The 12,686-nt window shown below is 35.1% G+C and overlaps 2 protein-coding genes across 2 annotated transcripts; both read left to right on the forward strand.

Moving 5' to 3' along the window:
- The first annotated feature begins 10,143 nt into the window (after window positions 1-10,143).
- On the forward strand, window positions 10,144-10,617 carry LOC137659128 (protein FAM200C-like). Its single transcript, XM_068394201.1, has one exon. It carries the CDS (start codon window positions 10,144-10,146, stop codon window positions 10,615-10,617), a length of 474 nt encoding a protein of 157 aa, XP_068250302.1.
- A 100-nt stretch (window positions 10,618-10,717) lies between these two features.
- On the forward strand, window positions 10,718-11,917 carry LOC137659129 (protein FAM200C-like). The gene has a single exon (XM_068394202.1). The coding sequence runs from the start codon at window positions 10,718-10,720 to the stop codon at window positions 11,915-11,917; it is 1,200 nt and encodes a 399-aa protein (XP_068250303.1).
- The last annotated feature ends 769 nt before the right edge of the window (window positions 11,918-12,686 follow it).

Consider the following 12,686-nt stretch of genomic DNA (forward strand, 5'->3'; position numbering starts at 1 on the left):
GTGTCCTAATTATGAAGTTCATTATTAATCAGTTCACTTATATGGTTAACATGTAAGTTTATGTTTAATCTAAATAACTTTCAATTAACCAGGTTATTGATATATGGTGTCCCGTTTGATGTCCTCTATAGCTATTCAAGTGATATAACTCTTCATTGTATTGACCTAGTTTTCAAGTTCTTTGATATGTGGTTTTTTTGGTAAGCCAGAGTATTCAGTTCAGTATTATTCAAGGTAAATTATGTGGATTCCATCATATATATATACGTCAGCAACATTCCAATTCACCTATTTCCAGTTGGTAATATATTGGGTCACATTTGTTTGTCCTAGTTATACAGTTCACAAATAATTCTGAACATATATGTACTGGCATTCTATAAAGGAGGTTTTCGTCAACGCCTCCGTCTTTTCTTGTGTCAAGGAAGCTTGAGTACCCCTGTGAATAAATAAATTTTGTCTTACAAATCTGGTTCTTTAAGTTACTTATAGTTAGTTGGCCTTATACCATATCAGGTCATTACCACCAAGTGAGCTGTGAATCGGGTGAAGAGGTCTAGTTAGGATCTCTAAGCTCTCCATATTTGATAGAGATGCATCGACCATATCATCGTATTCTCGCCTCTACAAACTCTGCGAGATACTTCATCAAGAATTCCAGATGGCTTAGATCTATGTTTACTGAACTTAATCATTTAGACATTTTATATAGTGCCAGATTATTTGACATAGCTAATAGTTTATTGAATGTAATTGAGAAGAAAACAAATTATGCCTTTCCTGTTCGGTTGATTAAAAATTTATTTCAAAGTAAATGATATCAAGTAAAATGGGAAAATATTAAATAATATCATAATACTCATTTTAGATATAAATTTAACTGATATTAGTTTCACTTATTTGTAGCAGTCTTGATATTTTGAAAGACCGATTGTATCTTAAAAATTATTTGTCTGTAATCAACCATCAAATTGTAGATTACGAAAAAAATGTGCTCTTGTTGACTTAGTAGGAAATATGTGTATACTAATACAAAACTGAGCAATGGGAAATTTGAATTCAAACCCTAAATAATATTAAGGAACTTTCATTTCTATTTAACAGTTTATTTATTGATACATGAGCGCTATGAACCATCCGATAGAAAAGAAAACAATATAATAAATCCTTAAATGAATAAATTTAAACATTGCATTAAACCTAAAAGCCTATCTCGTTCCATTGCATGATTGTTGCAAAGGACTAATTGTAAAAAAAAAAAAAAAATAAATAAACAGAGAGAAGAGTTCACATTAACAGAGCATAAAGTAGTTCGATAAGACAAAAAGAAAGGAGGGGGCTGAGATGGAAAATTGAGAATACTATCTAATAGTTCTCATTATTATTCTCATGTAAAAAAAAAAATAATAATATTTCTCTACTCCTACATTTGCTTTGTCAAGATTTATTTCCGAATGACGTTTAGGAATATGCATATATTTGATCTTACTTCCTTTGTCGTTATGGGATATCTACACAAATTCAGGTAGTTCATCATTAATAAGAGATAATGGTAAAACTATCTTTCAAGAGAATAAATTAATTGTATCTACTATTTCATATTTCACAACAAACCCCAAAAATATAGATCAATCTAATTTTACAAAATGCGTAGAATATTATTAAAGTAATACAAGTAATAATGTTACCGAATATTTTTCAAACTAAATTAAGTCATTAAGCAGTGGTATCTTTTCTTTAAAAAGGAAATTGTCATCATCATCATCATCATCATCATCTTTTACGGCTATTGACACAAAAGGCCATGGTTAGATTTCGCCACTTCGTCTCCATCTTGAGCTTTTAAATCAATACTTCTCCATTCATCATCATCTACTTCACGCTTCATAGTCCTCAGTCATTTAGGCCTTGGTTTTTGCAATTTGTTTAGTGCCTGTGGAGCCCAGATAAAAGTTTGGTGAAATTATTTCCCTTGGGGATTGCGAAGACTATATCCCAACCATTTCAATCTACCCCTCAGCATGATATCGTCCTCATATGGCACTCGAGTAATCTCCCTTAGCGTGTCATTTTTAATCCTGTCCTAGCATTCAATTCTCAATATAAATCTGGGGGTTTTGTTCTCAAATCTACAAAATTTCTTGAATATTTTGTTCATTTTCATACCACAGTTCATGTCCATACAGTAACACCGATCTCACTGAACTGATATATTGTTTGTTTTTTATACGTAATTTCAGGCAATTTTATTTTAAAATTTCACTTAACCTAGCTTTTGTATGATTTTGTTTTTAACCTTTCATTAAACTCCAGTTGTAAAGGCCCTGTATCAAAGATCGTAGTCCTAAACATTTAAATGATTTTGCCTCAATCGTTTCTGCTTCCAGTGATATTTCATCTTCCATTTCATAATCCGTTTTCCTCATCTCTGTCTTTCTTTTATTTATCTTGTCCCTAACCTGATGCATTCTGGTAAGCAAGGATTTCAAATCCTTGATGTTCTGCTTATAAGAACAGCATCATCAGCATACTATAGAGCAGCTAATTTCTTATTACAAATCCAGTCCAATCGTTCTCTACCATCCCCAAGTTAACTATGTATTAAAAAATCCACGAGAAGGATAAACAATAAAGTACACTATTGATTTCTGTAAATTCATGATAGGAAACCACTAACATTAACTTTCCACATGCTATGCCCATGAAGAGACTTAATCAAATTTGCATAGCCTATCTAAGAGGAACTCTATTATAACACAAGACTCTCCACAAAATTAAAGGACTTCATCTGGCAGTCTAGTATAGAACTCAACAAGTGTAGAAGAAAGTCAGTTATAGTCCCTCATGTAAGTTGGTGGATATCCGGATGCTTGAGAGAGATTTCCATTTCACCACTTTCTGGATGACAGGGGCATGTGAGCGTGAAACCAGTCAAATATTCAACCACAGTTTTGCTGGTTTAACGCACCCAGGCATCTGGCATCCAGGGTGAAATAGAAATCTCTCTCAAACGCCCTCACATCTACCAAATTATATGAGTAACTGTCCTGAGGGTCGTCATAAAAAAACTGACCTAAGTAAAATTCGAGAACTATGCTCATAGGAAACTATATCAGCAGTGCAACAAAAAAGATAATAATTGGACAAGGGAAGAAAATAAGAAGGCATTGAGATGTTACACTCGTAGTGTTCCAACACGGTTGTGGTGGCCTCTGCTTGGATATTGCTGGAATAGGGTTCAATTCCCGCTCAAACTCGTTAGTTCCTTGAGCCACCGCAACCTCACCGTGCTTGTGAGCTAACGATGAGGCTTTTGGGGGAGCTATAGGTCTACCTGCTTAGTCATCAGCAGCCATTGCCCAGCCCTCCCAGGTCCTAGCTTGGGTGGAGAGGGGGCTTGGGTGCTGATTATTTGTAATATGGTCAGTCTTTAGAGCTGTGTCCTGCTTGATAGGGCAATGTCACTCTCCCTTGAAACCTTTAAACAGAAAGAGGATTTAAAAAAGAATGCATAATATCTACCAATTTAGGAACACCTCACGAACAGACAAGAGACTGGCGGAATACAATACAAAACACGAAGAACAACAACTGACTATTAAAACTGAGAGAGAAGATATAGAAACAAATGCGATGAACTCTAGAGAAGAACTGCATTAACCACACAAATAGAAAAAGTGATAACTGTAGATGGAGACAACATCAGCAAGCCTTCGAACAATGGCCAGCAAGAAACTGAAGCAGAAGTTACTGATGAGATGGATGAACAAAAATCTGAACAAAATAAGACATTGGATGGATGATGATAGAGAAAGAATAAGGATACCAGCCATGAAAGCCTACAATCATAAGAAACTTAAAAAAAAAAAGAAGGTGAACGAAATACCGAGACTAGTCCAGACTAGTTACTATTAACCTCGCATATTCAGGAGCAAAGCTCGTTGCAGCATTAATGGAGATAAAGATACCAACATCACAACTCAATGACCAGATTAAAAAACACCCTATTTGAAGGAGATCGGAAAACCAAATAACAGAACAGAGAGCTTAATCAGGCCATACACACAGTGAACTAGCCGGCTGATTTGACGGCGATTGGCACGACCCGGCCAATCATTATTGTGTATGGGTGTTGAACAGAACAAACCTTTTCAGTCTCTTGCGTGTGTGGGGACGGACTAGCATGGCGATTGGGTTGACTTACCTATTTTGATACGTGGAGTATCATTGTACGCCCAGAGACCGAAGAGTTCTTTTTATATGATGATAAATTTATTGCATTTCATAATCTTTTGCATTATTACTGTAGGGAAACAATTCTTTTCCCGAGTTCAAAAGATTATAAGGGTGCTAATTCTGTACAGGTGGAGTAGGGAGGGGAAAGTAGAGAACTTTGGAGGAATAATCCAGGATTATGATTAGAAAAACTTTTAATCGGACGTATCTCCCAAGATGCAACCCATGGAATCAAAGATCATATTTTAAAGATACTTTTGAAATTTACACGAATTTTTCTACAAATAGTATAATTTTTTTTTCAAATAAACATATATGCACTTAGCACTTTATGTCCTTCAATTTGGTATTAGTTTCACGTAATGTAATCATTTGCTCACTTCCCTTTCGATTATTGTGTCCATGCAATCACGCACAGAATGTAACATGTTATTTTGATTGTTTATTATATCTCTTAGTTTTTCATATCCTTATTTCCTTTCCTCATTAGGCTACTGTTCCCTGTTGAAGCCCTTGAGCTCATTCACACTGGTATTTTAGACCTAAATTAATTTGAAATGGAAAACCAGAACAATATTTTATCCACTTGATAGAGACAAATAAAAAACAAGAAACTACAATATGGATAGATGATAAATTAGGTAGCTGCCGATCATTCAATTTTTTGTAACCTATGTATAGATCTGCCTCATTTTCTCTCTGCCTACATAAACATTCATTTTCATATAACTATAAATTAACGGGAAATTACGCCTAATTAAAGGTGTAATGGGGCATCAGCCAAGGCTGGATTTAGCCTTAGGGGGCCTGGGACACAAAATCTTTCTTGGCCCTCCATTCTATTTTTTACCAATATGAACAGCAGCAACTCTGAGTCATCTGAGATAAAAATTAATTAAATAAACAGCAACATCCTTTATTAAATATATATACATAAATATATATATATATATATATATATATATATATATATATATATATATATATATATATATATATATATATATATATATATATATGTATATATTATATATATACATATATTTATATATATATATTTATATATATACTGTATATATACATGTTATATATATATATATATATATATATATATATATATATATATATATATATATATATATATATATATATATATATAAGTATATATATATATATATATATATATATATATATATATATATATATATATATATATATATATATATATATATATATATATATATATATATATATATATATATATAGTGAGAGAGAGAGAGAGAGAGAGAGAGAGAGAGAGAGAGAGAGAGAGAGAGAGACTTTGACATCATTAGTTTCAAAACCTCATATTTTTCTTCTCACCCTTTACGCGAAATTCTTTATTACCTTGATATCAGCAAAATTTCTGACAAAATTCTATCTAAACACTGATAGACAGTAATACATCATGTTTTGTGGAGAGAAAAGTTATGTTGACAAATTTTGTCTGTCCCAACACAGAACTTAGATAATTCTTAGTAACTTTTAATTCAGGTAATGCTCTTTCACCACAGCAGTTAAAAATCATAAGTGACAAGTAAATTCTTTATTTATTGATTCTTCGTTTGGGAAATTATCTATGATATTTCTTTCTATCAGCATGATATGCATGGTAGTTTCAGTAACCATAGTTTCAACCAAACATTCTTGAATCATAACAGCAAAGTGACCTATTTCATCAGACAGCTCTGTGCTTGAATCCTATGAGTACCGTTGAGTAAGCTTTGTACAAACTTTATTGATGTTCTCTTTGAACACCTCTCCTTAACATCACTTTATGATGGAATTTGTCTATTAAGTTTACTGACCAACAAATCAAGAATGAAGTCAAATCCATTCACATGGAAATTCTCTCTCGGACTGAGGGTGACCTCAGGAGCTCTCCCATAATCCATGGGATCTAAATGCATAGTACACTTCTAATTTACACCCTTTTGTTTCATAGATATAATTTTGGAAGACTGATCTACTTCATAAAAATAATTTTCAAATCTATCCTATATTGATTCCACAAACAATAAAAAAGAGTTCATGAGAATGACAGTAGTGTTGAAATTAGTCGTTTTTTTAGCTCTTAACAAGGACCTGCATAGCATCATGATGTGTAGACTAACGTGTCTGTCATTTAAATTTTGTGGTATCTGTATTCCCTTTGTTTTGAAAACATTCTTCAATTTGGTGAAACATTTCTCGGAACCAGAGAATAAAATATAATTTTTCAACAAATGCCAAAAAAAAAAAAAAAAAAAAAAAAAAAAAAAAAAAACACAGCTGACTATGTCATACCAAATTAAGAGAGTGAGCAAAACATGGGACTAGTAATGACCAAGGGATTACCGTATTCCCCTACTCTTTCCACAGTCTCCTCTTTCCCCATACACCTGACAATACAAAGATTACCAATTAACTGTTCTTCGCTCAAAGGGTTAACTACTAGACTGTAAGTTCAAAGTGGGTACTTTCCTTTTGGTAAGGGTAGAATAGACTTTTTAGCTATGGTAAGCAGCTCTCCTGGGAGGACATTCCAAAATCAAACTATTATTGTTTAGTCTTGGGTAGTGCCATACCTTGTGTAAATTGTTTTCCACAATCTTAGGATAGAGTTCTCTGGCTTGAAGTTACACCTGGACACACTAATCTATCTATTTTCTCTTCCTCTTGTTTTATTTTTTTATCTTTTTATAGTTTATACATGAAAGATCTAATTCACTGTGGTTACTATTCTTAAAATATTTTATTTTGATTGTTGTTTACCTCTCTTTTCGTTCTTTTATTTCCTTCGCTAACTTGGCTTTTATTACCAGTTAATGGCGGTCACTTTCAAAATTTAGTGTTGCCATATATTTTTAAAAATTATTTGTTGGCTTATAAACTAAAAAAACTGCTATCAACATAGGATGTTATATATATTTCAATTTGGGGTGTATATCAACTTTCATTGATATCCACAGCAAGGAGGTTAAGGAACCGTTATAAATTTCATACTCCAACACTTGAATTAATCCTTAACCTGTTATTTACAGTTTATAATGAATATCTCAGCTAGCATTACGCTATTTTTGGACAGTAATTTCACTGTCGATGTCATACGTCACTGCATTCATCACATGTTTGTTGACGACCAACAATCTATGGTCGGTACCCTGACAAAGGACCTTAAAACTGTTGGCATTTTTTACATGTTATATGAGATATGTTAGTCTATGGCCTATGCAGACCATATGATTCCAGTACAGGATATTGCGGCATAACAATACTAGAGAAATGAAACCTCAGTTATTGCATGACGAAAGATCTCTGCTATTCATATTCTGTGGGGCCGCAAGAAGGATAGGGAGGATTTGGTGTAGTTTTTGAAATGTGGCCCACCATCATGATGGGCCACAGTTGAGGTGAGCTAAATTAGATTACAGTGCCAACATGCCCCAGAAGGGGAGTGTTTTGTGGTTGTCAAAACTGACAAGGCCAACGGCCTCACAGAGGGATTACACTTGTGTTATCTGGATGAAACCAACGAATGTGATTACCTTAGTAATTCAAAGGCGATCCTTTTCATTGCTGGCTCATGACCAAACTCCTGGCGCCAGAACCCGAGTAATCAGTACTCTTCCTGGATAACATGAATTCCTGTAATTTACTGTTGGAAGAGAGCCAATGTCTAACAACGGCAACCAAAATAACAGACCTCATGAGGGGGTTAGTGCTCTGAAGAACATCTTTCCCACCTGCCGACACACGCCCTGATCTATTGCCAAATTTCATCTTCAGCGGAAGGTTAGATGAAAGGTAATTCATGAAAAAATATTAGTCTGTTAATATGGCAGAATGGGTAGTAACTTGTTGATTTGAATTGTTCACAATTACATAAAAGTGTTGAGAATATTGTTCTTTTGAATGAGAATCGGGTCAATATAATTGATATGAATATCCCTTCTTGTGTGCTAAAGTATCAAGTGAAAGACAAACCCTAATTCATTGCTGATTGTAGACGTGCCTATCCAAAGAAGCACGAGACATATCATCTTTGGAATGATAACACATCAGATTTGACTTGGAAAAACTATACTTAGGGGCTGTTGCTCAGAGAGTTTACGCTTCAATTGAATAGGGGATACAATTTAACGATAAAAGAAATCCTTTCTGGCAGAGCACAGGAACATAATCAGGGGGCTACCCTTAAATCAACACTCTTTGGTGTAGATGCAACAGTTCCTCCTTTACTACTTGAAACAGATGGCTGTGTCACTCACTATTCAAAGGAAAAGGCAACTGGTTTGGCTGTTGGGTTTTGACAGTAAGCTGAGTGATGAGAAACTCGATCGTCCTCATTCCTCTTTAACCAAATCTTTTAATTGATATCCGTCTTCAATATATTTGTAAAAAGTGCATTTAAATGCAAACACTTTGTTTTAAGCATTAGTGGGTTGGATGTTGGATATATGTCATTTACTTAGAATAATCCGATGTAACTTTATCTCTCCCGTACTACAACGATTCTTTTCTATATTTTCTACAATCTCTCTTATCGAGATTTCTTTTTACCTTCGGACGGATTTGTAAGTTTTTGTCAGCTCTCTATAACAGGAGATATAATCAGGAACTGTTAATCTCAGTTTTTGAAAATAAGTAACCTCCACCAATTACATATTCAAAGTTTGTTTTTCTGAACGTATGTAATTATCTATTCTCTCATGAATTCTTTAATATTCCTCTAGAGCAGTGGTTCTTAACCTGGGGTACCTGTACCCCCAAGGGGTACGAAACCTTAAGCCTGGGGGTACGAGACATGATAGCCAGTGCAATGGTAGCTACTGTATATTTACCATGAGAAAGCAAAACATGTATTTTCCAAATATTTCTCTTACTATAATTGTCTAAAATATTTTTTTTTATGTTAGTGCTGTAAACAATTTTCTTAGGTTTTCTATGGTTTCATATACGTTTTCTTGATGTCTCGTATGGTTCATGTTCACGTTGTTCTTGACTCTGAAACATGCTGCATGTGCACTGTGCTGTGTGTAGTTGAGTTTTCATGATGTCTCGTACAGTTCGTGTTCGCGTTGTTCCTGACTCTCAAACATGCTGCATGTGCTGTGTGTAGTTGAGTCAATGTGAACAGTGTGAATTGGGTCTGCATTTTGTTTGTGTTTGAGTTGTTGATAGTATTGAGGTGAATTACTGGTGAGTGTGTCATTTTTTATTTGTGAAATGTATTTTTTGGATTATCATTTTATTTGTCACAATATGTTTTTTAGTGTGGTATAACTCTAATATTGTCAAGAATAGATGTATAATTGATAAAAGATATATAATTTTGAAGGTACTGTTATGTGCATGAGGAGGAATATAGTGGACTTAGGGATGGCTCGACCAGGGTGAGGGGTTGGGGATGAGTTGGTAAAAAAAATGGTCTGACTTGGTCAAAAACTGGTATGTGTTGGTCAAAGCATGGCTTGAGTTGGTCAAAATATGGCTTGAACTGGTAAAAAAATTCCTTTGGTAAATAAATGACCTGGACTGGTCAAACAATGGCCTGAGTTGATCAAAACAATCCCTTGAGTTGGTAAAAAAAAATGTCCTGAGAAGGTCAAACTGTCCTGAGTTGGTAAAAAATGGTCTTAGTTCGTAAAAAAAAATGCCTTACCCTCCCACAATAACATACACTTCCAGCCATCCCTGGGTGAACTGTGTATTGCGTTGGTGGTGATACGTTATTTTATATCGATTGTAACATGTAATGGTTATAACATCCAGCCCTGCATTTTTCCAGGTGGTATCGGTGTGATCAAGATCTAGTAACTATGTCTAAGAAACGCAAGTGGAATGACGACTACATTCGTTATGGTTTTACCTGTATGACTGAGGCAGATGGAACTCAACAACCACAGTGCATCCTCTGCAGCAGTCTTTGCAAATGCAAATCTCCAACCATCAAGACTCAGTGAACACTTCAACAATCGGCATGGAGGCACAGATGCTGGACATGACTTAAAAAGCTTGAAGATTAAGCGGGAACGATTTGATCGTAGTGGTACCCTGTCAAAGCTAGGTTTTGTGCCAGTTGAGAAACCTTTGTTGAAAGCATCTTATGAAGTGGCCCTTTTATGTGCAAAGAAGAAAAAAGCTCACACTATCGCAGAGGAGCTTCTTAAACCTTGTGCATTAGAAATGGCAAAAATAGTGTTAGGGACAGAAGCTGAAAAGAAGCTTAAACAGATACCTCTGTCAAATGACATTATTCATTCAAGGATTCCTGATATGAGTCAAGATGTCTTGCAGCAGGTGATAACAGACCTGAAAGCTAGTCCTGTCAGTGAGTATTCAGCTGGACGAGTCAACTGACGTTAGTTTTTGCAGCAGGTGATAACAGACCTGAAAGCTAGTCCTGTCAGTGAGTATTCAGCTGGAAGAGTCAACTGACGTTAGTTTTTGCAGCCAGTTGATGGGATTTGTTCGGTATGTGAAGGAGAAAGAAGTGGTGGAAGAATTCTTATTTTGTAAACCTCTGAAAACTACTGCAAAAGCAACTGATGTTTTCAGTCTTGTGAAAGAGTTCTTCTTGGAACATGAAATGACTCTCAACATGTGTGGTTCAATTTGCACTGATGGAGCCCCTGTCATGCTTGGAAATAAATCAGGCTTTGCTACCCTAGTGAAAAAAGAGGTTCCCCATGCAACTGTCACTCACTGTATTGCATCATCATGCACTTGCTACAAAGACGCTGCCAGAAAAATTGAAGACTGTTTTATCAGTTGTTGTGCGTGCTGTATATTTCATCAGAGGACGGGCAGTGAATCACCGTCTTTTTGTGAAGAAATTGGAGCTGAGCACAGTGTTCTTCTTTACCACACAGAAGTGAGGTGGCTTTCCCGTGGCAGGGTACTTACACGTGTATTTGAACTTCATGAAGAAATTATGCAATTTCTTAGAAATCAAGGCAGTGAAATTGCTGACTATTTTGAAAACAGGGAGTTCATTTTGTCTCTGGCATATCTGGCAGATGTATTCATGCACCTCAATGAACTGAATGTCTCTATGCAAGGAACAGCGATGAATATGATAACTGCCAGAGAAAAGTTATCTGCCCTCACCAAGAAACTTCCAATGTGGATAAAGCGCATTGAAAGTGGAAATTTTGCAAACTTCCCTTCTCTTGATGAGGCTGCTAGTGCTGAAGAAGAGCTGCCCATCCTGAGTGAAGTAAAAGAACATTTGCAAGAACTGATTCAGTCCTTCCAAGGGTATTTTCACGTTGAAGAAGGTTCTGTGGCACAAAGATGGATACGGGATCCATTTCTTTTCAACCTTGATTCCATGGATGATAATGATATCAGGAAAGATGATCTTGTGGAGTTGCAGACCAATGACAAAATCCGAATGGAGTTTGAAAAAATCCAACTGGATATGTTTTGGTGTGCACAACTCCAAGCATTCCCACAGTTAGCGAGGAGAGCTTTGGAGGTCCTCGTGCCATTTGCAACTACATACTTATGTGAGGCAGGTTTTTTAACGCTCCTACACATCAAAACAAAAGCCAGAAACCGTTTGGATGCAAGTGATGACATGCGTCTGGCACTTTCAAAGAAAGAACCTAGTTTGAACAATATCATTAATGAGAAACAACAACAAAAGAGCCACTAAAAATGTGTTGGTGTGCACTGTGTAGTAAAACTCATTATTATTCATTGTATCCTACTAATTGACACTTTTCATTTGAAATAAAAAAAAAAAGTACCTTTCTCCTGTAATTGAAAATCTAATAATTTCTCAGCAAGGTTTGTATCACTAATCCTTTTCATATATTTGTATTGTATTTACATTGGATGGGGGTACGAGAAAATTTTCTGACATATCAAGGGGTACGGGCACTGAAAAAGGTTAAGAACCACTGCTCTAGAGGTCTCATCACAAGATATCAACTGAATGAATTTTTATTTTAGTATGATTTACCTTTCGGCGGTCGAACAGATGTGGGTGAGTGCGAGTAATATGAGATTGCCTATTAAATGAAGAGTCTCGTACATATTATCATCATCAGAGAGAGAGAGAGAGAGAGAGAGAGAGAGAGAGAGAGAGAGAGAGAGAGAGAGAGATTAAAGTTAAATAAGATTTCATTGAATCAAATTCTTTATGTAATATTTATAAGAGAAAATATATTTTACCCCTTCATTTGCTCTTTATTTATAAAATCATCTCTCCGAGGATGCCGGATAAAGTCGACGGAAATAAAGTATTTACACTCAAAATCATTAGATATGATTTAAAACTCTATATTTCGGGGATGTCGGTGTGTTCCTTTTAAGGATGTCTTTTCCTGGATTCAATATTTCGAATAATAGAATATACATTCTCTTTTAGAAATTTAACCTGATATATATCAAAGAACTGAATAAATAAAAACTTATTTATT

This window comes from Palaemon carinicauda, chromosome 19, assembly GCF_036898095.1.
Source record: "Palaemon carinicauda isolate YSFRI2023 chromosome 19, ASM3689809v2, whole genome shotgun sequence".
NCBI classification, from domain to species: Eukaryota; Metazoa; Arthropoda; class Malacostraca; order Decapoda; family Palaemonidae; genus Palaemon; species Palaemon carinicauda.

Bases quoted from the DNA above. Each gene is read 5' to 3' on its own strand.
- LOC137659128 (XM_068394201.1), top strand. From the start codon at position 10,144: ATGGAACTCAACAACCACAGTGCATCCTCTGCAGCAGTCTTTGCAAAT.
- LOC137659129 (XM_068394202.1), top strand. From the start codon at position 10,718: ATGGGATTTGTTCGGTATGTGAAGGAGAAAGAAGTGGTGGAAGAATTC.